The following is a 27,915-nucleotide window of genomic DNA, read 5'->3' as shown; positions in this document are numbered from 1 at the left end:
AATGGCAGAGACTTTACTTGTGTATGGGTCTTCAGGTTCAGGTTAACTATAAAACTCCAGAAGAGCTTTGTTTTGTTTTTTTAGCGTCTCCATGGTCCAGTTTGAGGGATTTTCCCTGCAAATTTATCCGGATAAGTCAGTAAAAGCTGCTTCTTGGAATGAGCAGCAGGTGGTTGGTCAACAGTGCTGTCCAGACTCTGAAATACACATCTTATATCATTCCAGCCTCCAACCCCTCATCGAGTGCCAGAGTGGAATAGTGCACTGAATAAGCCGGTGTACAGTAACATTACACTGTGTGTCCATACATGCCTGTTGCCGTAGACAACAGTAATAAAAACACAGCACTGTTGTTGTAAATGGGAAGTAGCTAAGGCAGGGGGGACGGGAGGACTTTGAAATCGTCCATATCCTGCAACATCGCAGAACACAAACAACAGCAACCACACTGACCTGCCTGTGAACATCGACTCAACCATTAAACCCCAAAAATGGGTGTGCCAGAGTGTAGCGTTGTTGGGTTTGTGTGGGACTGACTAATTATGACCAATATATTAATTCAAGATGTGTCAGTGTCTCCTAAAGGATTTAAGCACGTAGCCAAGTGTTGAGCTGTTCTTTTGTCTTTCCGTTGCAGGCTGTCCTTCTACTCCGGACACTCCTCTTTCTCCATGTACTGCATGCTGTTCCTGGCTGTAAGTACCTGCACCAGATACATATTGATCTGCAATTAAATCAGTCCTAATTTTACTGGAACACTGTATATAAAAGATCCATTTATTGTCATGTTAATTTGCCATATCAAGCAACTGAGCAAAATGTGATGGTGATATTGATCAGTCCAGTTTACAGGGATATATGCTTATTGGCCGTCTTGATAAGAGTAAGATGGGAAAATTGATACCACTCTCATGTCCGTCCATTAAATATAAAGCCACAGACTGCAGCAGGTTAGCTTAGCTTAGCATAAAGACTGAAAACAGGGGAACAGCTAGCCTGGCTCTGTCTAGAATTAATCTTATCGAATTAAACCAACAAGATATAATGTGTTAATTATTGAGATTTAAGTGGATTTTGTAATGATTTGTGTTTCCCCTAGTTTCCACTCTGTATGCTAAGCTAAGCTAACAGGCTGCTGGTTATAGCTTCATATTTAGTGTACAGACAGGAGAGTATTGATAATCTCATCAAGATAGTGAATAAATTTATTTCACAAAATGTCAAACTATCCCTTTGAACTGCCACGCTTCAAGATTATGTCACACACATTCTATTTGATGACCTTGGTGACAGTTATTATCAGATCCGCTCTGACAGTTGCAGCATTGTTGAGAGTCGTGTTGTGTTTGTTCAGAGCAGATTTTATTGCCAAGCCCTGATAAACTTTATGGGCTGCTGATTCATTCAGCACCAGCAGATATAAATAGACACAGGAACAAAGTCCTGGCACCAACATAAAGCTCTCTCTCCCTCTGTATGGAGTGGAAGTTTAAGTATGAGAAACAGCAGCTCGACATTTAAACATTTACCTAAATACCCTGGAGTGCCTTTCTTTTCTACCACCGCCAATTCAATGACGTCAGAAAGGGAAGTCATAACAGGAAGAGGAACATGCATCGGGATTAAGCGGCTTAGCTTGTTTGTCCTTGGTTCAAAAACAAAAAAAGAAAAGACACACCCTGTTTTCAATACAAACAAAATGAAGTAGTCTTGTTTATGGCACAATGGATGATGTTGATTATGTTCAGCTGACCAAAGATTCTTCCATGATAAGTCATCCTGCTCCAGAGGTGGTGTGATATTTAATTATCAGGTTAAATTATGTATCCTGTTTCAGAGAATAGGTACACCTTATACAGATTTCAAGGTCACTTTGATAAACTGAAATGTGGCCTGCAGGAGATTTTCTCACCTTTAAAAGAAAGAGAAGGAAGTCAATAGTAGAGCTGATTACTTAAATATATATAAATATATATATATATATATATATATATAAATATATATATATATATATATATATATAGAGGAAGTTTGTTGAATTATATATATATATATATATATATATATATATAGAGGAAGTTTGTTGAATTCAGGGACATTGCATTTTCCTGCACTGTCTCTAGTGTGGTAGTGGAACTGAGTGCACTCACTTCCCTGTCACTCTTGCACGAATGCTGCCTACTACAATGATCATTCACAAGACTACTAAACCTACAATAATGCTCTCTGCCCTTTGTAATAATTGCCAGTGACTGTTATTTATCATGACTTTATATCAATACATACCCCGTGTCTTTCTCAGCTCTATCTGCAGGCTCGACTCCAGGTTGAATGGGCAAGGCTGCTGAGACCCACAATCCAGTTCTTCCTGATTGCTGCCTCAGTGTTCACAGGATTGTCAAGAGTGTCTGACTATAAACATCACTGGAGTGACGTGCTGACTGGACTCCTGCAGGGCGCCCTTATGGCCATCCTGGTGGTAAATGTATTACTTTACTATACCTGAGTGGCCTTCTTTAGGCAGAGCACAGATTCAAATATTTAAGCCCCACATCAATCTATGCCTTTTTTTTTTTTTGTTGTTTTTTTTAAATTCTCCACCTGTATCCTGCAGGTCTTCTTCGTGTCTGACTTTTTCAAGCCTCGTGCTGATGCTCATAAAGAGGTGGACATCCCACATACAACCCTGCAGGAGACCCCAACAAATGGAAACCACTTTGAGAGTCCAAACTAAGCTAAGTGAGAGTTGGAGGAGGAGGAGGAGGAGGATGATACCTCTGCTCTGTCCAAACGCACACCCAGGATCAAATGCTCTCTAGCCTTTCATCTCGGCAAATTCTCATCAGATACCCTGCATGGATTTACATTGTGGAGTACTTGATTAGCTAGTGGATGACGGCGTCCCAGAAGAAACTTTTGGAAGCTACACCTCAGGCCTGTTCAAGATTTTAAGACTTTATAATTTTAGACAATTTGCTATCTTGTCCACTGATTCTCCATTGAAGGAAAGTGGAGAGACAACCTGTCCAACCCTTGTAGATATGCTAAAGTGATGCAAAGATGTAGGTTAGGGGCTAGAGATTCTGTAAGGACGTTAACCATCTATCTACTGAGCCGGTGGGAAGACTTGCCTGCATGCACTCACTAAAGGGTCTGACCACTGCTGAGAGAGAGAGGGGGGAAGGTTGGAAACCTGTGAATGTAACCCTGCTTTGTGCTTTTCCTGACCTGGAGTCAGTCTGCTCGAAAAATCTGATTTAGGGTCAGTTTTAGGGACAACCCCAGCTCCCAGAGAGACGGCGAGTTTCACAACCTTGTTGCCTTAAGTCCAGTGTTAAACAAAGGGCTAATTATAAGAGGAAAGTTTGTTTCTTAAGGCTAGAACGTGCTGAGGGCTAAAGCTGACCCTAGACCAGAGGGCAACACTACTTCACAACTGGAGCTGCTGACTCCAGGCCACTACCACTGCCGTCCGATTCTCCAACCATCTAACCTCATAGTCGAGGAGGAAGCTTGACTTGTATCATGTTCGGTTAGAGAGTTGAAGAGTCGACGGGTCAGTTTAAAGTCCCGTGTTGCCTTTGCTGGACTGCTGCTGCTGCTATCACAGCTTCCTGTGTATCTAAGAACTAATATAAACATCAAATCAATAGACAATGTACTTTTGTATAATCTGTATGTAAAAACAAATCACCATACAGACTTTTATTGAAAAAAATATGTACAGATGTCTGAAATAAAAGTAAAAATAAAGACATTTTACTTATTAACATGGATACCAATGAAACATAAGTGTTGGATGTATTATGTCATGAGCCATCACATGAAATTAGAGCATGACTTGTTTACTTTCTCAGCCAGATATATCAAATTAGTTTGTCATTGTTCACCACTTTGCCCATGTAAGCAAAAAACAATAAAAGCGTGACTGTTCAATGTATTCTGGCCATATAGATGCATTCACCTAAATGAAGAACACTTCTGTTTACATCCTCACACAAATGTATGCCCACTCATTATAAAATGCTACCCGATCTCACTGTGGATAACAAGTCAACAGGACATCACAAAGTTCAGGTAAGTTGATAGAAAAATGATGAGAGAAGAATCTGAAAGACAAATGAATTTTCCTAATTTAACAAACATTTTGGGAAGAAGTGACACAATATTTGACTCCTGAAGAAAACGGAGGGCCAAGAGATCCATCGTGGGTTAATCAGAACAAACGGTCCAAAATAGCATCTGACGTCCAGCGGCCAGCGTGTTGAAAAGCTGTAAGGTCACTATAGGTAGAGACTGGCAGCAAAAACAATGTCTCTCTTGATCTTCGTTATACCTGCAAAGTCACAGATGAACTGTCATAAATAAGAAATTTCATTCCAAACAGAGAGAGATGCGACAGTGAAGAACAATTTACCACAATACATTTTGCAGTTACGAGCACTAACAGTCTGAGTGCACCAGATGTATCAGATGATGACTGTACAGTCAGTGGCCCCTTTATTAGGTGTGGTGGGGGTGTGACAACAGAGGCACCTCTTAATGCAATGAAACACAGTACAACAACATCATTAACTATGACCTCGCTGCTAAAACATGATTCCATTAACACATCTGTGACGGTGTCAATAAAAACTGAACATTATAAGCATCATAAAAAGAGACTTTATGGCAGAACAGCTGTGTTGGATTGAATTAGACTGTACGGGTGTACCTAATAAAGTGGACACTGAGTGTGTATAATGACTTGGGTGAATCTTGTCTAAAACTTACAATTTGAAGGGCTGAGATTGGGTTGTACTGCGCTGCTTTAGGTTTGTTTTGATCTGCGGTGGACTATATCTTCATGTTATTAAACATGGTTGAAAGCTCTAAGTCTGTTGATTCTATCCGTGCAAAGCATTTTACGATCCCCATGTTGATACAGAACTGGTTCAGACTTGTAGCTATCGCTCCCAACTGTTTCTTTACAAGTACCACTACAAGCTAATCCCATAGAAGAGGCAAAAAAAACCTCACATCTCTACCACTCTTTGTGCCTCTAACCTTGGTTCAGTATTTCTCATACTCATTCTGACATTTCAGTTGTAAAATTTAAAGAGTTACCTTTAATGGAGCCCAGGGTTATAACAGTAATGAAAAATGTTGAAAAACATTAACCCTTTTATTTTGGGTACATTACTTTTGGGCTTGAATGGTTGTGTCTGGTAACAGGTGAATCATTTACATTATAAAAAGGTTAGAAAACAGGGAAAAATGTGCATTACAACATCCCAGGTATAAAGGAATTCAAGGTGATGACTTTAAACATCAATATTCACACGTGAGAGGAAGCTGTTTCAGCTTCAATAACGCTGAGGTCTCTTACCTTCAGCAAACTTGTTTTCCAGCTCAGTGTTGCCGATGGCCTTGGCTGCAGAGCACATCTGCCTCAGCACCTCCTCCAGACGGCGCATGCAGCGGATGATGCTCCCTATACAGGACAGACACGATTACACCGTTCAGTGTGTGTGGATATCAGTTTTTTAAAAGTAAAACTATAAAGCAGATCAACTGACTTTATCCAGAATTAATTCTCACTGAATATTTGATGGGAGAATAAGGAAATCTCAGAGGAGTCGAATTTTAACAACCTTGGATTTAGCATCAGTATTGCTGGTACTGTGGCTGCAGAATGACCACAGCTCATTTATCAAACCTCTGACAAACTCGCCTTAATGGATACGTGAACTCTTTTGTTTTACAGGTCTGTAATTATCACTTCATACCCTGATTTCTAATTTTTCAGGAAATAACTATAATTTGGTTTTAGTAATAAGGAAAATAAAGTAAAAAAATATTTAAGTGGTACACGTCCAATTAACTGTGATTGCCGCATAAGAGTTGTTTAGTCAGTGCAAAGCAGGTCAGCTGAACCTGAACACAATGTGAGATTAGTCAACAGGAAAGTATGCCATGTGTGGAGAATAAAGTTTCCAGTAACAAATGATGAATCAATGATGAATCACTGTTTACTTTGGTTAAAATGAAACATTTCTTGCAAAATATTCCAATTTTTCTGATAATTAGTTACAGAATAAAACTCTTCTACAAAACATAATTTACAGACCTGTGAAACGGAGCATTATCAACCTGTTTGTAGCCAAGTATCATCAAAATTTAAACAGAAAGATGAGACAGAAAGTAGATGTCAAAATCCACAGAAAATAATTATTTTGGAAATTTCACTGTTCTCCGTCTCTGTCCAAGCACATCTCAAACTCCCCACAGTTTCCCAACTCAGCATTACTTCTTACGCACTTATTACTACGACATCCAATATCTTACAGCTGAGATCATTGTTGGGAGTCAGAGATACAAAACTATGGGGAGAATGATGGTCTTGGAATTGGGTTCAAATCAAACCACACATAATAAATCCATTAGTGAGCCTGTTACAGCCTCCAAGGGGCTGCACGTGTGACAGCAGAGAAATCAAAGGTGAAATGGTTTTGTAAAGGTCATGTATTCAGATCCTTTACTCAAGTAAAAGAACTGAAGTATTTAATGTAATATTATAAAGAAAAGTACTCATTTTGCAGAAATACTAGCTACCCTTAGAACTGATGTTGTTACTAGATTAATAATACTATTGATGCCGTTTCATCTATGTTATATGCAGGTTCTGATTGTATTTTAGTCTACTGGTTCCCAAACTGGCAGTCGGGCCCCTCCAAAGTGTCACAAGACAGGTCTGAGGGGTTGTGAGATGATAAACGGAGAGGAAAACAATTAATTTTACAATGTTTTTTTTTTTAATCAAATCTTGCATTTTTGTGATTATTAACAATTTAACCTCTGTGAACCTTGATCAATTATCAAATGAAACCGTCTGAGAAGTTTAGTGGGGAAATGTCTCTATGGTGGAACTGGTAACAACTCCGATGTCTGAAACGTGATAAGGGGCAAAACTACACACCGATATCTTTTCTAGAGAGATCACAAGCTAAAAAGGTTGTTTTGAATTTGAAATAATTTCGTGAGAAACCTCAAACTTAAGTACTTGAGTAAATGCACATTCACAGGTTCATAAGGAACAGTCAGCACCTGCATTTTAACTTCCTGTCATGTCAGTGACCCACCTTCAAAGACGTCCGTCATCTTGCAGATCTGAGCGAACGTGGCGCCGTTAGCCCAGGCGTAGACCACATCCATCAGGTGGGGCTTAAACTGGTTTAGATAGGTCTCCTCGTCCACCTCCAGCTTGGCGTCTGCAGACACCTTTGCTATTCGCTTCGCACACTCCTGAACAAAGCAAAAAACCACAATCAGTGTTGACCTTTTCCACCAAATTCAAACTTTCAGAAACACATTTAGGAGTCTTTAATGTTGTCTCACCTGCATTTGTCTCAGGGGCGCAGCTAGTTGTTCGGTGAGTTTCGGCATCTCACTGGCCTGGAGGGCAAGATGAAATTTCAAACATTTGCTTTGTTTTCCAGTCAAAATATGTTGCTACTTCAACCCATTGTAGGAATGTTTGAGAAGAAACAGATCTAAACTCCTTCGAGCAAAACAGAAACCTGCTGCCTTCTCAATGGTCAGATGTACAGTAAACAGTAAAAGAGTGAAGCTGCAAACATTCAAACATTCAACAACAGAAAAGCAGCAACTCATGACATTTGAGAAACTTTCACAAGTAAGTCTTGGAATCTTTGATTGAAAAGGGCCTAAAAAATAATTGATTATCAAAATAGTTGTTTTATCTTATATTTTTGTTTTTGCAGATCGATAAATCAATTAATCTACAAATTGTCGTAGCTCAAACATAATTTTCATGTAACAGAAGAAGCCAACCTTTTCAGATGTTTGTGTTGCCAAATACAAACGCATTGCTAAAATGGATGGTTTGCTGTCATCCTGAGCTAAAGAGCAGCAGGTGCTCTTTAATGACAGGCAACAGCTGTGTGTACACACACACACACTAACAAACACAAACACACACAAACAGCAGTACTGTACTGCAAACATGACAGTTGCTTGTTGTCATTCCCTGTCTACAGTTCACTAAGACACCAAAGTGAGACGAGGACAGTGGGCGCCCTGATTGAGTTTAGACAGGAATTTGTTCAGTTCAGGGGACAGAGCTGATGTGGAGCCAAAGAAAAGGTTTGTTAAACCATCTGATGCTAGATTGCCTCATTGAGAGAACAGGCATCATTAGGTAAGACAAACACACACATCAACCTCAGGTTTCTGTTTTGCTTGCAGAGCAGGGGAGGAGGCGAAGAATGCGACTGAAGCTTCAAAGTGTGGGAATGGGAATCAACTGTTTATCTCAGTGTTCAGGAAAAGGCTTAATATCTGTTTGTTTGGAGATTTAGAGGAATTATACATGTCTTTGTGTGTGTGCATTTGTTCATACGTTCTCCTGGAAGACAAAGCAGGACAGCAGGGCGGTGGCTTGTTCCACCGTCAGATCGTTGAAGAGACCATTGAACACCATCTCTGTGAGTAGGAGCTCATCAGCACTGGAGAGATTAACGCACAGTGAGTTATAACTTCATCAAACGGGATGTGATATGTCCTACCATATATATCCTTTGGCAAATATTTAGATGTCAGAGAAGTACTGCAGAGAGCAGATGATATCTCCCCTTTTATTTCCTGAAACCTAAACCACGATGTGTAGACATAGCACCCGCGTTTGTACTGAGTCTTAACGCTCTGTTTCACCAAATAAGATCCAGAGTCAACATCCATTTCATCAACAAGAGACAAATCTGAGATTTGCTTCTCTCCGGGACTGGGTAGAAGCAAAGCCTGCGACTACATCTATTTGTCAGAGGTGGTGACAGCTGACTAACCCAAACATCATGCGTTCACTGTCAGTGTCACTTAAGTGTTTTAATACGCGTCAGTATCCCAGTTTTGAGTCAAGTCTCATCTTGGTTTCAATCATATTTGGGATATGATGTTTACTTGGAACATGAGAAACCAGGGCTCCATTACTTGATAATGATTGAGTAAGTAATGATGAAGAAATGTTTTATATTTGAAATTGCTCAGTATGAAAACTATGTACAGTACAGTCAACAGCTTAAAGTTGTTTAAAGTTTTAAAGTTTTAAGCTTAAAAAGGTCGGACTGATTTAGCTTCTCTTAAACTCTTAAACCTGCATTATATCTACAATGAAGCAATGTTGGTTCCTTCAACTTTCATGAATATCGATTTTATGATAATCTTAGACTTAAGATGCTTTTGGGAAACAAGGCCCTGGATATTATTCATCTCTCTCTGTGCATGATCACGACAGTATCCAGTGTACAGTTGTGTCATTGTATTTAACTGCTATCCTTTCCTACCTGCTGATTTCGCAGGCGACTCGCCCTTTCATCTCGATCACGTCGGAGGGGCTGGCGAAGCCGAGGCGTCGCAGAACTCTTTTCCTGCACTTCAGCTTGTCCATCTGCAGGACGGTCTGAGCTTTTTTCAGCTCTCGCTTCGCCGTTCGAACATCTGCTGCAATCTACAACACAAAAACACACACACATGTACTGTAAAAACCATGCAGCCTTCCCAAAATCTAACCTGGGGACACTCTTCCAGGGTTTCCAGAAAAGCACTTTGATAACTACCAGCTGTTTTGTGCATGAGCTATTTTCAAACATTACATAGTGATAGAGTAGAATATTTGAGTTATCTGCCAACAGATGTTCATCTGCCTGCTTATCTGTCCATTATCATTTCAACCTTTACCCCTCATCATTACAACACACCTCCGAGCCAAAGAGGCAAACACAATGACAAAGATAGATTTCACCAGCATGGTTCATTACTCAAGGGGAAGCTTAATTTCTCAGAACTAGTGGCTGCATGAGAGTTAGTGGAGAAATCTAACACATATGCACATGAGAGCTGAAAAGTTTTGGATGCTTGTGCTCGCCAAGAATGCATCAAACAGCACAGAAACCAAATGTTAACCTGAGCACTGTTTTAGTCCACAGGTTATCACATGAGGGGCGACTATATCCAGCCATGGTATGTGTAGGGTTTGATGAACTGAGACATTGATAGCTGCTTTGCTAAACAAATAAGGCAGCCGTGGTATCAGTACTGGACAGGCTGCAGAAATGACACCGAGGAACTGCATGGGGCTGTTCAGGGACTTGGACAGAAAATGAAAAGCAGGTTCAAGTGTTACTCTGCCAATAAAACATAGTTAATCAAACCGGTTATCCACTTTACTGTACACTCTATCATTTTACAACACATACACACACAAAAGACCAGAGAGAGATGTAAATGTTTATGAAATTGTCAAACACAGTCTGGTCCTCTGGTCCCCCGCCCAAAGCCAATCTGGTTGTTCAGCATAAATGGCAGTGTCTTTTTAACAACCAACTTATGAACTAAGAAGTTGTACTGACAAAACTATGAACAGGACATAATAAATTCCTTGAAAAATCTTTGTGGATTAGACATGGACGTAGACTTTTATTATGAAAGGATCAGGCCTAATTATGTTGCTTCCTAAATTGTTGCCAATATATCTCTATGGGAATAAGTATCTGCTTATGTTTAATTCATTCACATTCCAGTGACAGACAATATTTTGTATCTTAACAACATTTAAACTTTTATTTTACAAACTATACATTTTGCATTTTTGCTAGCTTTACTTCTTTTGTTTTGGACCTTTCCGTGATGATGTACATATTTTCTTTGTTCTGTTTACTTTTGTTTTTTTTTGGATGGCAATGTCAGTCCATCGGTCCGTCCATCAGTGTTGGATGAATTTAAATGAAATTTTGTAAACACGTTCATGTTCCTCAGAAAAAAAGTCAGATGAGTACATCGTCTAACGCCATCATGAGGTTGACATTTGTGGTTTTGAGTGAAATGTCTCAGCAGTTATTTGATGGATTGTCATGGAATTTGCTTCATTCATGGATGAACTGTAACGTCTTTGACGATCACTTTTCCTCTAGCACCATCAGATTGAAGTTTTAATTTGACAATTACTTTGGTTTATGATCAAAACTGATGATGCTCTCATCAGCCTGAGCTGTGCTCCATGTTTAACGCTTATTAGCAAATGTTAGCATGCTAACACGCTAAATTAGATGGTGAAAATGTTTAACACTACTGCTGCTAAACATCAGCATGTTAGCACCATTGTTGATAATATAGAAAGTGAAAATATACGTGGTTTAAAAAAAATAAAATCAAAATTAAAATCGACCTTGTCACAGGTTCCAACAAAAAGCATGGGCAAGGGGCTAAGAGTGGGTGAGGCCCTGTAGAAGTAGTGCAATTACTTTCTTCCTGTGTTTGTCTGTATGAGTATATATGGCCAAAGCCAACCTGTCTGACAGGAAAACACAAAGAAAGAAAAGAAAGGTCACTGATTGATATCTAACAAAAAGGTAGCCAATGTAGATGAAGAGGAAAGATAAAAGTATTAATATTTCAACAGTAACAAAAGCCAACTGTCACCTGATAGATGCTATAACTTTCAATAGGCTTTGACATTTAGTAGGGTTTCAAATGACTTTCAATTCTCAAACATAAACATGCAGTTTCTCACCAGAGCTTTCTTCTCACAGAGAGAATATACAGATTCCAAGTTGGGGTCACTGTGCAGGGAATGGGAGTACATGCGGTGCTCAAAAGCCTCCACTTTCTGAATGACTTTCTTCAGTGCAGGGTCTTTAATGCCCATGTCATCTATGGGGTCGAGCAGAGGGACGCCATCTGGGAAACGCTTCTGCACCTCCTAAAGACGAAATGTTTGGAGGTAAAGAAACGAGTGGGCGACGATTCAGACTGTGATTCTATTAAATTCTACCACTTTCAATGTCTTTGTTTCAAGATGGCTGCATTTTGTATAACCTGTATGGACTTGAGCATGAGCTGTCTGTTGTCAAAGGGCCTGAGGTCTTTGGGGATGTAAAGACGAACTGAGCTGATGGAAGTCAGGAGATGCAGCATCACTGGGACCACCTGGACAAAAAACAATGATTGTAATCACACTAGTCTTCAGTCAAGTTTCTGTCCAAATTCAGCACAATTTTGAACATATTTCCAGAAAATCAGTTTCCATAGCGGTTATGTGAATATTAGGAGCATCAAGATAAACAGTTGGTGGAGCCATTTCTCTAGTCAGGTGCCATTTAACAACTGCAGAAGAAGAAGGTGCAACAACACGACTTGTCAAACCTCTGAAAACAATGTGGAAAATGTATTAGAAATGTATATTACCATTCTCATGTTTCACATGTCACACATGATTCATTTGTTAGGGCTGTTTCCACTGAACTTTTCCATATTTTGTTTTTATCAATGCACCAACTTTTCCACACTGCCAAGCGTAGAAACTTTCCAGTATTTTAGGGTTTTTTTTAGCGTGTGTTTTAATGTAAAAATTGAAAATGTGGAAATGCACTTCCATCAAACTTGTGCATGCGATGTGTGTTTCCATGTGTTTGTTTCACCCACCTGCATCTCTCCAGTCTCCCCTGGAGCAGCAGGTTTAGCAGCCTCTGTCGCAGCGTCTTTAACACTGTCCTTACTACAGTGAACCAAAACCTCCACCACATACAGCGGCTCCGAGTCTGTACTGGTCTAAATGTGGAAATGCATATTAGTCACAGGCGCATGTTAATAGATTCACAAACATGAGACAGCATGAAAACTTACCTTCACATTGGACTTCTTGCAAAAGTTTACAACAACTCCCCAGCCAAAGTCAGCATTTTCATTTTTCACCTATTGGATCACAAAAAAAGATCATATGTAAAAAAATATGAACAAATCTATAGTTATTGTCCTGTCATCAGAGTGTACGTGTGTGAAGCCCTACCTTTACAAGTCGCCCAGGCTGCAAGAAGGGTAGGCAGTATTTGGGTTTGTGGATGAACTCTTGTATCTCTTTGCCCAGTTTGGCCAGCTGCTGTCTGATTTTAAAGTACGTGGCAACACTCTCTTCATTAGGTATCTCAATGGCATGGTACTGCTCCTCCAGCTTCTTTATTTCTGCACAGAAAATCAGCAATGTGATTAAAATGCAACTTAAAAATACACTATAACAGAACAGAGAGCGGTTTTCTACTTCAGAATCTTCCAGTGATATCCATGTCTTAAAGCCTTTCTACACACCAACCTGCAACTATTCTGACAAACAACTAATCACTGGTCATTTTTAAGCAAAAATGCTGGTTCTTGCTTCTCAAATGTGAGGATCCGACATGTTCTCTTTGTCGTACATGTTAGTAAATTGAATGTCTTTGGAGGTTGTCCTGTTGGTCGGACAAAACAAAACATATGACAATGTCAACTTGGGGAAATGATAACCACCATTTTCACTTTCTGACACTGTATGGAAAAAAATATTCATCAATTTATTGAGAAAATAAGATGCCTATTCATTGATAATGAATGAATAAATGAGTTGCAACCTTATAGAAATCATGTCACATACCTGATAATGATGTCTTATTAATGTTATAAATGTGAACTTGCAGTCATAACAGTCAACAAAGTGTTTAAGTCCTGAGCACGTCTCAAACAGAATTGTAAATATCACTATTAGTAGAATCCTTACAATAGTTTGTCCAGAGCAATTTTTTCTGGCATGCAAAATGAAAAAGTTCACACCCTCAATTTTTTTTTATTAACGAATGCAATAACGATCATTAATAAAAAGGGGAAGTAACTACTAAAAAAAGGGATCCATGTTGGAATATGGTCAAGTAAAGGTCAACACGATAGCAACGGCAAACTCATTTATATTCCACCCATAAACCATATTCATTCAACTCATATTTTCCACGCCCCCCCAGTCTGAGAAGCACTAGTGGTGACTACCTCCTCCAACCTGAAGTGTGCAGTACTACATATGGAAAAATGCTTACTCTCCACTACACCAGGCAAAGCCCTGTAGTGTTGGAACTGGTAGAAAGACTTCTCTAACATGTACTCTGGGTTGATCTCCTCCACACGCAGCAGGTTGAGCACCATGTTGTAGGTCAGGTGGAAGGCACTGTTCAAAGGGTCTGCTGATCCCTGCACAGCACAATAAAAAACAGACAGATCAGAAATTACTAACTATGATTTGATAATGTTGTTAGCATTATACTCAAAGTGCCAAGAAAATATGAGGTCTGAATAAATGCAAGCTGAAGTCACTCTCCCCAAATTAAACTCTGAGGAGGATTTTGCAAATATGACCTGTGAAACTCCAGAACCACAGATGTGTATTCAACATCTTTCTCCAAGAGACCCTGGAAATTAAGCACTGACAGCGCCAACAAACAGTTTTACATTAACACAGCCTCTTTCAAGAGCTATGCAGCTACATATTTATAGCAGCGCAGCTATAAATGTGTCAAATCAAAGACAAGAGACCAAGACTCCCTGGCTTCGCTGTGACAGTGTTGAGAACCAAATGACCTGATGATCCACAGAGAGAACTGCTTAAGAGTCACTTCAGACAGTTTCCCCTCAATTGAATTCCCAGCAAGAAAGAAGGGAAATGTGTTTAATTGATGGAAGAGTGGGACTAGCACTGAAGCTGTTGGCAAAGATGTCATGGATGACTAGTAGCCGATTTCTGAGAAATAACTTGAGCTTAAAAGGTAAAAAGCTTTGCAGCAGCCAGTCTCACTGTACCTTGAGTAGCTGTTTGCCCACAGCTGGACTCATCTTCTCATCCACCATGAAAATAACAATTCCCCTGTCGTCCATTCCTCTCCTTCCAGCACGCCCAGACATCTGGATGTACTCACCTGATGTAATCTAAACCACATGAAAACACACAAGACATGAAGAAGAAAGAAGTTTGTTCGTGAATGCTTTTCTGTACCTGCAGTAATATATAATTGTTTTTCTGACAAAGACTGAAAAAGAAAGAGCCTATCCTACTACAGAGAAAAGATGTTAAAAAACATCTGAAGATGGAAAGAAAAGTAATGTGATAATGTATTATAGGTGTGAATTTTTTTTATGGTTATTGTGCAGTTTGAGGCGAGCCAAGTATCTGCATTACTAACATAGAAATCTAGATGATGAAAGTGTCTCGTGAGGAAGAGACTGGACCAGTTTTCCACAAGCGTCTGAGGACGACTCTCTGCCTCACACATGGCTCTGATTAATCTCCACGTATCTATTGGTCTTTGAGCAATGAAAGTGCAGCGAAAGCCAGATACGATTCTTTTTGTGTTGAAAAACGATCTGATCGTCATTTCAGGCATGCTGTGGGGATCAGCTCTTGATTTGAAACACAGTGTGTTTCAGGAATGAGATTTTTGTGTATTGAAGTGTGTGAGTGCCTGCGTGGAGCTTTGGCATCCGTCAGAGGCACCAGATGTTCCTGATGAACTTCTTGGAGGGCAATTTCCCTCTCTCTCGCATTCTCTTCAAGCCCTTTTGTGTGTGTGTGTGTGTGTGTGTGTGTGTGTGTGTGTGTGTGTGTGTGTGTGTGTGTGTGTGTGTGTGCGAGAGAGAGAGCTGGAAACCCATGTGCATGAAGTGACGATAAAGGGTGCTTCGAAGTGACGGCAGCTTGGCGCAGACGGCCTCCCGGCTCTTGTACACAATACGTGGCTGTTTATGTGGCTGCAGGACTTGAAGGCCTCAGAGCAACACTGCATGTGACGGCTCCACACTGCAGACAGGCCAGAGTGCTTTTAAAGAGATAGCACTGTTTATGTGGAGTATTACCACTGAGATAGAAACTCATTGCAGGTACAGTAACAGGGAGGAATGGGTTTATAGAAGCTCCCTTTAAAAAAGGCACAGAAAAGCATTTTGACACTTGACACAGATGAATGGTCTGAATTACATGTTGACTCAGTCCATTTTCTGCTTTTATGTGCCCACAGGATTTTGAATGTATGATATATGTTAAAGTGTTTAAGAAATAAATTTAAAAAAAAAACAAACAAATTGTCTTCACAGGAATATCAATAACTGTGACAATAACTGTGTTTGTGTTGGTGTGTGACTTTGTTCTTACAAAGCGATGATTCTTGCCATCAAACTTGCGTGCACTGGTGAAGAGAACAGTGCGAGCCGGCATGTTGATACCCATGGCGAATGTCTCTGTTGCAAAGAGGGCCTGGGATGAGAAGAAACAGCATTAAGAAAAGCTCATCTCAATATTGTCACAGTGTCATTCTCAATCCAGCTTTAAAAAAAAAAGGTTCCCCGTGGAGCTGTCTTGTAAAGTTATGTTTGCGTTCTGTCGTTCTCACTAGAAAGCTTTGTGTGTGTCCTTAAGGCCTAATAAACATGTTGAATGTTTTTCATTCCTTACAAAAACATCTGCAAAGCCAATTTGTCCGACTAGACAAGTGGTGTGCTCAGAGGGTGAATCTTTGAATGCCAGAAACAAAGAAATGTTGGTGCTTTTACAGAAAAAAAAAAAAAGGGTTGAAATCTTCAAAATGTGCAAAATTGGAAACTTCAAGCATTCACACAGAGAAGCAGGAGTATGAAAAGCTTTGATAAAAAAGCCTATATTAATTATATGTCTCAATTATAAGCCTCTGAGGCCTTAGAAGCCATGTAATTAATAAAGGCTTCATGTCAAAACTCTGCATGTGCTTGCTCCTCAATACCTGAGCGTATAGAGGTAAAGTATTTTGAATGCTGCATTGTTTACATCCATGGTTGTTTGCCAGCAGCCTTCTTCAGTCTTCTTCACAGCGTTTTGTTTCTTGGCGAGTTAGCCTGCGTTCAGATCTACTTACCTCATGAATATTACCATGAACTTTCCAGAATTGTAAAATCCTGTCTCACAGTATAATAAACCATGGTGCAGTGTTTTGGCTTCTGATAAGCCTTTTAATTTATTAATGTTTTCTTCCACTGGCACCTCAAGCTACACGACCCCATCACGGCACCGCCCTGCATTGTTTTAACACACGGCTGATTTTATGTGTGAACGCCCACTTACTGCCACCAACTGACAATAAGTGGGATAACCTGAAACTGGCGGCGCAAGAGTGAACCGAGTCACCACACATCTGTGACATAAACAAACTGGTGACCAGCTCACAAACACACTGCTCCACAGTGCTACTACTGCTCAAAAACTTCCCAGGGTGCCTTTAAGTATTTGTGTAAATGCGTTTAGATGAGCATCCTGATGCAGAGACAGCCGTTACCTTGAGAAGGCCTTCAGAGAAAAGGATCTCTATGGTCTCTTTCAGGATGGGCAGCAGGCCTCCGTGATGGATTCCTATTCCCCTCTTCAACAGTGGCAGCACGTGTTCCACCTGAGGGGCACCAAGAGCATGGAGAGGCAGGTTAGTGTTCGTTGTATTTGTTTATACGGTTTTAGTGACAAGTTGACCAGTTCAAAAGATCACAGCGATCATCGCCAGAGAGAAAGAGAGCGGAAAAGCATCCAACCCTCGTAGTGGAAAAGTGCGAAGTATTGCTGGCCTTGCGCTGCTCGTACTGTAGCGGTCTACCCACTAACAACTATTACCTCAACACGGCTGGTTTTCATAATGTGACTCCACACAGCAGGGTCTAATAACAGGAGCAGTGTTTGAGCCTGTGTTGACATTATGTGTGCAGCTATTTACGTTAGACTGTTTAACTGTCTCTCTGTCTGTAGAAAATGACTGAAGGAAATGGCAGGGCTTTTTTTTTTCCTGAGGCTTTATACAGGTGGCAGTGGTGGATTCAAAAACTGGAGTGAGAACAATGTGGATGTTTACACAAACATCACACGTTGTGAGGAAACAGAGTGAGAGAGTCCAGTCCTCCTCACCTGAGGGAGTTTCTTGTCTTCGTCTGACAGACAGTCCACTGCGTTGTTGAACACTTCCTCCACGAGACGTTTCTCATCATCTGGAATAGAAAAAAAAAAAATCATGATACCATCATCTGATGACTGTTAAGAAAATGTTCTAAATATCAGTGCAAATCTATTTCTTACATCCTGTACATGTGTGTCTCAATGACTCTGTCAACATTCAATCACACACAAACAAAAGTTTCACAAGTAATTTCTGCTGACATGAGGGGCTCACGAGGGACAATGGGGAGAGTTGATTGCAGGAAAACTTCAACCACCCAAGGACTGAGCAAACAAACGATGCTGCTGCAGTTGCTGCAAGTCTGTGTTGACTCTAGATTTTATCTGATTTTGCAGCCAACAAGACCTGTTTTTCTGATTTGTGTAATTATGTAGAATTCCTATAAATATTCATATTGTTCGACTGATTACGTTTTTTTAAGCCTCTGATTGAAGCTGAGGTTTTCTTACAAAAACAAAACATTACCTTGAAAATGGCTGTCTGTCACCACATTTAAACCTACTAATCTATTAATATATTCTGCTATATATAAATGCTCCAACTGTGCCACTACCACCAGTGTCTTATTATTGTAATAACGTTACATTGTTTGTTGCTGGTCGTCTCTTTCCATGTGGAAATTTAGTCACACTTATTTATGAAACCATTCTGGGAAACCTTCCGTCTCATGTGCCTGTGTTAGTCAGAAACTTGGACTTCCACAAAGTCTTGTCCCTGTGTTTATTGTTAATGCCAAATGACTTTAGTGTCAACAGGACTTATTTTAATGGTTCAATAACAAAACAATGCCACAGATAAACACACACCAAGGCCAATGTAAAAAGCAAGATAGCTCCATGGCTCCAGCAGAACAGCCTCAAGAAAGAAATGTCACAGCCAGTCTAGTTTATATCAGAAATTACACAGAGCAGGATTATAATACACTTTTACTAAAAGCTTAAGCTGAAAGTCTAAAGCTTTTCTTGTGGCCCCTAGAGGCTACAAAGTTCATCACAACCTAACTTTTAAAGTGGGTTGTAATGAAACATCTACTTTTGCTATTTTAAGAGCTATACCAGCAGTGGGCTGAATACATTAGGATTCATCTTCTGGGGACCATGAATATCCACAACAAACTTCTTGCAGATACCTTATCATAGGCTTAAAGGGACATTTTAAAATTGAGGACCAGTTTACTAGTCAGAAGGAGTCTTCCTGTGGAAAAAGTTGTATGATATTTGAAGTCTCCAGGTTTGGGCTTGAAGGCTTTAGATTTTTAAGAGAAACACTGTATGGCCAGGGCAGATGCAGTTGGGACACCCCTGGACAAAATCTGCACTTTGTTCATTTTTGAATTGAAGAGAATTACATATACATCCCCTGCAGCAAACCTGCATTAAAATCTATTCTTCAAAATTATTTTTTGTTATTTTTTATTTCACAAATTTAAAAAAGTAGAAAAGAGACTGGCTTCTACAACACTGACAACGATCCAACACAGACCTCAAAATCCAACATGAACTACTTCAAGAAACAAGCTGAAGCTTTTAGAGCAAATTAACATTTGAAGAAAGGCTTTTTCTAATTTCAGTCTGTTGCAGGGGTTGACAAAAAAACAAAGAAGTGTGAATTACCACCTCACAGCTGTATGCCTCCACCAACCAGTCAAGTTGCAGTTTACATCATGTCTGTCCAGACTCATATAGTACATGTGGTGACGACTACAAAGGAATTTAATTAAGGTAAAAGTGTATTTTGTCATAACTAGCCATGAATTCTTAAGTCATGGCCAAAACTGTGTTTTGTGTGGTCATAGTTACCTACTCTCTGAATAGTTCACCAAATTTGAAGAAATTCCCTTATGGTGTTCATGAGAATGGGATGGGTGGATAACTTGAAAACACAATGCCTGTGGCCACAGCTGTCACTGGCGCGAAGCATAAAATTATTATTATTATTTTTTTTTTGTGTGTGTGTAATGTGCCCAGCTGTGGCCAAACTTTTGCATACAACTGTACCAGTCAGGGTATAAAGAAGGGTATGTGAAATGTAGGTTTTAGAAGTTTGACCCATACTTTGGAGTAAAAGTCATGATATCAGAGCCTCTGGAAGTGTAACACTAAAATGCTGGAGTTTCCTTTTAAATGGAGATCACAGGGATAATAAGTAACTACATTAATGGGAAAACAAGTCAAATATTGTCTTGACATTTGCAAAGCCATGAGCAATCCGCGATAGTTCTAATGATCATTGATTACTGATACCATGGTCCATCGGCACAACCCCAGTTTGAATGTTCCCAAGACGCACTGAGAATGCATTTGAGATCTGATCACTAAGACCACATCTGGAGGTGGTCTGGGTCACATGTGTCCATTATTCTAGCAGTCAAATGCGTCTTGGGCCACACTGAAAGACACCTACTCTACTAACGTCCTCCGACAGCCTGATTAGTCCCGCCACAGTTTCATAGGCCCTGTTCAGACCTGGTATTAACATCCGTCTCCGATGATCCGATCACAAGTGGACAGCTCTCAGTTCGTCAGTTCACACCTGGCTTTAAAATGCATCTCCACATGCGTCTCGATTGACCACTTGTGATCGGATCTCACTTCCCCGCTCTAAAAGCAAGTCACCCCTTTGAGTGACAGGCAGGTCAGCGTATGTTTGCCACAAGCAGGCATGTACCGAAGTTTCAGCTGGACACGCACCCCTCCTCTGTGCCCATTTTTGGATTAGCTGGGAGTTCAATGGGAGTCAGATTATGGCAAGATGGCGACAGCGGAAAAGCCCGCTCTGAGCTTCAAAACCGCTCTTCAGAAACCTATGGGTGACGTCACAAAGGCTACGTCAATCTTTATTTTCAGTTCATGGCATGTGTGAGCGAGCGGGGCACAGAGGGGTTATTTGAGATCCGATCACAAGTGGTCAATCAAGACGCATGTGGAGACGCTTTTTAAAGTCAGGTGTGAACTGACGCACTTAGAGCTGTCCACTTGTGACCGGATCACTGAAGGCTCGTGTTAATACTAGTGCTGACCGATTAAGCTTATTTCATCGCGATATGAACATGTGCAATAAACACATCGCAAAAGATGCAATGAATTAGAAAAAATCATTTTACTTACAAAGGCCATGCATGCAGGGTTTTCAAGGCGCAGCTCCTAAGCCAAATAAACTGGTAAAAACTCTCTACCGCGTTTTGGTGTTGGGCTGCAGCCTCTCACACACACAGCAGACAGCACAGAGGCGACGGTGCAGACTAGTGAGGAGCGAACTTTTTACTGGAGTCGACAACATCTACGATCATAGCTCTATGAAGGTCATCAAATAAATCATCAATTAATATCGTCATCGCAATATTGGACTGTGTCATCGCACATTTTCCTCATATCATGCAGGCTTAAAAAAAAAAAAAAACAACAAAAAAATGACTACTGCTGCAGGCCAGCATCACAACAAAAGAATATGGGTCTACATTCTCCTGTCAGCCTTGCATAAGCCAGTGATTTCCTCTATTATTTGCAGGCTTGTCACTGCAGTTCTGCACTCGGTCTGTTGGTTTGTGTTTCGGCACCAGTCGGTCCCCTGACTCCAACACTGCTCTGCCATTCCACAAACACTGCCCAGAAACTATGTGTCACAGCACACATCCAGGAGGGAAAGAGAGGGCGGGGGGGCTCTTTGCTTTTTGGAATAGAGAAACAGAAATAATAAGGTTGGAAGGAAGAAAGAAAGCACAAGTCGAAAAGGTAAAAGACAGGGAAAGGGGTAGGGGTGGGTGGAGGTAGAGCTACGTGGCTCCCTCTCTTCATCATAACCCACCTACACATACAAACAGAGTAACTCCATAACACCAACAACCTGCCTACATACAGTGCAGGATGGTTATAAACAATCTGGCTTCTCAATTGTTGGGTTTAGAGAATTTGGGGTTTACAGAATGAGTTTCTAAAGGACAGACAAAAAGAAAGAAAACTTTCTTGATTGAAATTCTAGAACTGCAAATGGTTAGGTTTGGGTTATTGCAACTAATTATTTCAGCAGCATCTTGCAATACAGTTTTTCTGTCTCCATAAAGAAGCACATCAGTCATATTTCATGAAGGCTACTTTTAAACGTTTAAAATACTATAACATGTTAATGGAGTATTTTGACTCCTTTACAAATCAGATTTATTACAGGTTTTATTTCAACATTTTCCGCATTTAAGTGAAATTTTCTGCAATCAAATGAAATTATCTGACTATTATTTCTGGACAAAATCTGCCTCATTTCCCAAGAAAGCCAGTTTGTTTAAGAAGATTCTCAAAACATACGAAACTGCTGGAAATGAGAAATTATCTTTGGCAGAGTTTTTCTATTTATTTATTGCAATTTTGATGAAAGCATTGACAGAAGAAAGGCCTTCAGTGTTGGAAGAGCTCTGCATTAAAACAAACCTCTTCATTTATAAGAATGTCATAATGCAGAGAAAACAAACCAAGATGAGGGAGGAAAATGGTTCCCTGAGTAAGACTTCATCATAAGCATGTTTTATTTCACTAAAAACGCCTGAAGCAGGTGGAGAGGAGCCAGGCACCATCTACTGCTGGATTATCTCCCATAGTGCAGAGATTTGTCCTCATGAAGCAACTTCACTTATCCACTGGACCAAACAGCAGAACTGGCTGTGCACGCACAATAAGCCATATTCATGGAACTCAGTCAGTGGGGAGGATTCATTCACCTCGGCTCGCCAACTATTTCACATTTTGGTGAGTGGTTTTTCTTGCCTAATTTCAACTCCCTCCCGAAATGTCTCAACAATTTGTCACAAAAATGTATTTGTTTTGGCATTTCAGAGTGCGAAGACAATCAGCTCCACAACTCTAAATCCAACCATAAATATGCTCAATGTCTAACACATTTATTTATAAGTGACAAATACAGTGAAAATACAGTTCACAATAAAGCACTATAACGAAAAAGAGGTTCATTAATCCAAGTTGACATTTGAGCTTTTACTGCTGGTTGAATAAGCAGCAAATGCTGGAATAATAGATGTCAGCGTGGAAAATATCATTAGATCACGAAGCCTACAATAAGTGGGCAATGAATCAAAGAAACCAGCACAACTCCAGATTGTCAAATCTGGAAAATGTTATATCCTTATCACAGTTAGATCCGCAGTATTTACACTTTGTAAACATAGAAAGCATTGATCTACACCATGCTGAATGTGTTCGACACAGTTTGACCTCAATCAAAAATGAAGTGATCTCATGCCAAGAACACATCACCTGCCATTAATCTACTGGTTAAAGGGTCTGACGTTAACCTTTTACTATGCATGTACAACATCCAGAACTATTCTTTACATCAACTCAAACTCAACAAGTGCTGGAGCAATTTTAAGTGGATGCAATGTCAGTCATGCTTGAGCTGTTGAATTACTGCTTATGTTGCAAATCCCCCCAAAGTGACAGGCCAAGTATAAGTTTGAAGAGAAAATAATAATACACACAGACACATACATACATAAGTTGTGATAAAAAGCATAGTTGTATGCTGAAATCACAGCACAAGAGCACGTACCTCTATTAAAGTCCAGTTTGGCCACTTGCAGAGCGTAGGCCTCACATTCTTTCTTGCTAAAGCTGAAAATGATGACGGGCTGGAAGTTTCTCTCCATTATCATCTTTACTATCTTGAACACACTGGACGGACCTAGAGAAGGTACACAAAAATAAATTCTGATGTAGATTTATTAACTCAAGACAGTTAAAAGATTTTAGCTTTGAAAACGGACACAAACACACACCTTTAGTGCCTCCTTTTCGTCCTCTCGGGTCCCACTTGCCACCTCCGCTGCTGCTCCCAGAATCCCCTGCATCTCTCAGCACCTGCATAGCTGTGTTGAAATTGTCTTCTCTGAAGTCTCCCTGAAGAAAGCCATGAACACAAAGATATTAGTATTAGAAGAGACCAATCATGTACAGACTGGTCCCAAAGGAGGGATCCAGAATTAGGAGACGGGCAAATAGTCATCTTGGTCTAATATCAAACCATACACATCAAGTCTGACTTCTATAAGATTAATTTATCACCAGTTTACCAACTCTCTCTCTCTTTTAAGTGCAGTCTGCAGATATTCTTACATTCTCATCAACCACCAGGTGGAGACCGTCGCCCCCTGCTGGAAAGATGTAGTGCTGCAGCGGAGTGGGACGGTAGTCTGTGTACACCACATGGCACGGCTACAGGAGACACAACAGAAACACTTGATTATGAAAACACAATTAAATTGTATCCTGATTTCTTTATATAAGCAGACAGATACATGTTGTCTCCTCACTGTTCATACAGCAGGAGAGCCAAAGAAACTTAACCCTTATAATTATAATATAGAGTATGTCAATACAACTCAAAAAAGAAGGCTGAATCAAAAAGAGCTTTCATTTGTATTAATGTATGCAAATGTGTAAAATCGCATGTCTTCAGTACTAGATTGCATAAGATCGAACATTTTTTTTCTGCTTAGGCAAATTCTTGGGTTATAAGGAGAGTCATCTTTGCATGATTTCAAAGTGCATTTATGGACATTTATTCAAAATGGACATCAGACATAATGTTATCCTCAGAAAGTGCAAAGTCACTCTCAAACTAATAATATGTGTATTATGGCTGTGTTTTCAGATTTGACCAAGTTATGTCTCAGAAAGAGTGACCATGTTGATAAACAGGCCTAATAAACACACCAAACTACAATAACTAACTTCCTGCTGTTAACCAACACCTGCATGAACCTGTCTCTTTCACCTAACATCTCTCCTTCAGCGCCCCCCTGCAACTCTCCGCCTCACAGTTTGAAAACCCCTGCATTAGAGAGTAGAGGCGTTCGTGCTGTTCCACCTGTGAGCAGACTACAAAACTGACTGCTTAATGCTCTGTTCAGTATTTATCTCACTCTCACCTGCTTATGTAGGTGACAAATCCACTCAGCAAACTGTCTGGCATTGGGGATGGTGGCTGACAGGAAGACATAATGCACGTTGTCAGGAAGAAGAATGATGGTCTCTTCCCACACCACACCACGCTCTGAAAGGAAAGGTCAAATAAAGTCACAAGTCTCTCAGGTTGTTGAAACGCACAGAAAGCAAAATGTTACTAGCTTTCCTGAACACAGGGGATCGGTCGATAGTGTGTCTGTGCTGTTTGTATTATGAACACACCTGCATCTCTCATGTAATGGATCTCATCAAAGATGACCCACGCCACTTCCCTCATGATCTCAGAGCCTCGGTACAGCATGCTCCTCAGGATCTGGGAGAAAAGAAATGTATTATGTCAGATAGCACTACCCAATAAAGGTGATATCTGACTAATCTAATAATGCCTCCACTATTTCAGGCATAACTGTGTCTCACCTCAGTTGTCATGACGAGGCAAGAGGCAGTGGGGTTGATGGTGACGTCACCAGTCATCAGTCCAACGTCCTGAAACTCTTCATACATCTCTCTGTATTTCTGGTTGGAAAGAGCCTTGATGGGGCTGGTGAAGATCACTCTCTGCTTCTCTCGGAGGGCCAGAGCAATGGCATACCTACAAGGAGGATATCAGAGGAAACCAGGTTAGATATCTGACATTACCATAGTTCATGAAATGAAACTGAAAGTAAGCAAGATGAATAGTTTAACTATTGCTTCACCAAAAGGATGGTTGCTGTAAAACTGGATTTAAGTTATATTTCCAAGAATAGTGTTTTTATAATCACACTTAAGAGCTTTAAGTATCTCCAGTTCTGTAGAAGCACTGCTCTCTAAAACTAGTAGAAAGGTAGTCAACAAACACTGGACACAGCTGCTGATCAAACCAAGACCTTTATCTGGAATCTGATGCTGCATTCATTGCAGTTATTATTTGAACATTTTAAATCCTACATGAGGAAAATGTTCACATTAACCAACAAAAGCAGGACACTGTTGCTTTCAAGTGACAACTTTATTTGAAAAATATTAACTTTTCAATAAACCTGTAAAGTCAGTTTTAGCCTGAGTATTAAATATCCCAGAGTTACTGCATATATTTCCTCAGTAGAGTAAACTATCCATGGTAAAAGCAAGATATCAACTGGAGGCTTTGTGCCCTCCCATGTGTCCCAAGACTATAGCAGTGTAAAGTTAAAGAAACTGTACTCCATTCATTTTGAACACAATCAACTGTAGGAATGGGCTATAACATTTATTCCATAAGTAGTTTGTTGTTTTGATTATAGCTTATTAAGAATACTCACTCAGCACAGACAGTCTTGCCAGCAGAGGTGTGTGCAGACACAAGCACAGACTCATTGTTGTCAATACATAAAATGGCCTCACGCTGAAACGGGTCAAGAACAAAAGGGTACTCCTGCAAGAAAAACAATATCACAGAAATAAGTCGTTGTAAACCAAACAGAACAATGCACATTCTTTACAATGAATTATGTTCAAGTGATATGATTATAACACAGAAGTATTTTTCTTTTAGAAACTATGTGTGGCTGTTGAGATTTTTAGAAAAAGTTCCTGAAGCTAAGTTTAAAAAGTCAACTACTTTTTTAGTCTTCACACTGAATATAAAGGCAATTCAACATTTGTATTTGGACATCATGCCACAAGTAGAAAACCCAAGTTAAATGCTCAACATACCTTGGCTGCTTTCCCCACTCGAGGTTTCAGTGGTTTATATTCATCACTGGCAGGCAGAGCGACCTGTGGGGGAAAGACCACATGCTTGGCAAATAAAGTTTTAAGAATTGCATTAGAGAAAAATGACTGCTTAGATTTGCTTCCTTTACCTCATGTGAGCATCCTTCAACAGTTTCAACTTGCTCCACCTTCACTTGGGGCATAAATTCTGCAAGACTGAAGTAAATAAAGGTTGTGTTACCTACACAGCAACTCTGAAGCATATTCTGCAGTATCTCTAGCCAATAATTCACCTGAAATGAATTCATGTTGTAATAGCTTCTTGAAAGGAAACATGTCAAAGTTGAGATCTGCACTCAATTTCCAGTTTATTAGGTACACCAACCTAAAATTCTACATTGTACTTGAGTAAATGTACTTGGCTACTTTTCACAACCAATTAGTTTTAACTGGGTTACTAATACTAACTTCTAAGTACATCAACAGACAGATCTAATAGCAGCACCTAAGCAATCTGCGCAGGCCTAAAGTATTTAGCTGTAACTCATCTCACTTGAGGTCATTAGCAGAGACCGTCTCCTGTCGAGGTTTCTTCGCAAACACAATCTCCTCTCCACCGTCACTGTCTGCCTCCCTCTTGACCCGTGCAGATGGAGCAGCATCCTTGTCAGTGCCATCTTTACCTACAGCTTTCCTGGAAAAGAAAAAAACACAGGCAGACACATAAAATGTTGTTAGCTTAGCCTGTACATTTACACAGGAACGTTACAAGAACAATTAGCTTAACACTTAACTTTGAAATCCCCAGTCTCGCGGAAACAGTAGTGTAAAGTAAAGTAACTAAGAACATTTACTTATTGTATTTAAGTCAAATTTATTTCTATTTTCTGCTACTTCATGCTTCTACTTCAATACTTTTAAAAGAGAGTATTGTACTTACTCTACAACAATTACATAACGGCTGCAGTTACCGGTTATTTTTCAGATTCAACCCTCTAATTGTAATCTAGTATTAATCCATTATTGTTCTGATATTTTTACTTAAGGAAATGTTCTACTACTTCCACCACTGAACGGAAACGAGGTAAAACACAATAAAAACAAATCACAAAAATGATTTGACTTGTCGTTTATCAGCACAAACAGACAGTTTGTATGGTATTTATTTGACAAGTTAACGAAGCTAACCAAATAGTCGTCTAACGTTAGGACGGTGTCACTGTAACGAACGCACATGATGCTTCGTTCAAGTTCCCTGTACAACCAAACTCCTAATTTCAAACACCAAACATTGCCATGCAAAAACCCAAGACTTTACCCTGTTCCCAGAGCCACAGGGGTAGGTATCTTTTTGCTCGTGGTCGTTTGTTGTTCATCATCAAACACGCTGAACAAGCCATCTCCAAACGCGTCAGCCATGATTGCTAGGGGCACCCCTTCCCACAATTCAACACGCG

General features: G+C 40.0%; 2 protein-coding genes across 2 annotated transcripts in view; one reads left to right on the top strand and one right to left on the bottom strand.

Moving 5' to 3' along the window:
- Window positions 1-3,940, top strand: part of plpp1a (phospholipid phosphatase 1a) — a 14,943-nt gene extending 11,003 nt beyond the window's left edge. The window contains 3 exon segments of the mRNA XM_023408663.2: window positions 638-695; window positions 2,303-2,479; window positions 2,615-3,940. Of these exon segments, the coding sequence (XP_023264431.1) occupies window positions 638-695; window positions 2,303-2,479; window positions 2,615-2,734 (355 nt within the window). The 3' untranslated portion in view covers window positions 2,735-3,940.
- mtrex (Mtr4 exosome RNA helicase) lies at window positions 3,660-27,915 on the bottom strand. Its single transcript, XM_023408662.2, has 27 exons — window positions 27,777-27,915; window positions 27,012-27,152; window positions 26,608-26,674; window positions 26,459-26,521; window positions 26,065-26,177; window positions 25,199-25,373; window positions 25,004-25,094; window positions 24,745-24,869; window positions 23,930-24,028; window positions 23,593-23,713; window positions 23,367-23,498; window positions 17,762-17,841; window positions 17,148-17,258; window positions 15,995-16,096; window positions 14,650-14,775; window positions 13,893-14,043; window positions 12,842-13,014; window positions 12,679-12,747; window positions 12,478-12,603; window positions 11,872-11,982; window positions 11,567-11,755; window positions 9,342-9,505; window positions 8,402-8,507; window positions 7,378-7,434; window positions 7,122-7,284; window positions 5,369-5,473; window positions 3,660-4,336 (listed from the first exon to the last, which is right to left on the bottom strand). The coding sequence occupies exons 1-27, from the start codon at window positions 27,875-27,877 to the stop codon at window positions 4,284-4,286; spliced, it is 3,114 nt and encodes a 1,037-aa protein (XP_023264430.1). The 5' UTR covers window positions 27,878-27,915; the 3' UTR covers window positions 3,660-4,283.

The sequence above is a fragment of the Seriola lalandi genome, unplaced genomic scaffold (genome assembly GCF_002814215.2).
Source record: "Seriola lalandi dorsalis isolate HSWRI2012SDOR001 ecotype SW California unplaced genomic scaffold, Sedor1 jcf7180002054370, whole genome shotgun sequence".
Taxonomy (NCBI): domain Eukaryota; kingdom Metazoa; phylum Chordata; class Actinopteri; order Carangiformes; family Carangidae; genus Seriola; species Seriola lalandi.
Note: the sequence above shows the minus strand (reverse complement) of the source record. Positions and strands in the feature narration are given on the sequence as shown.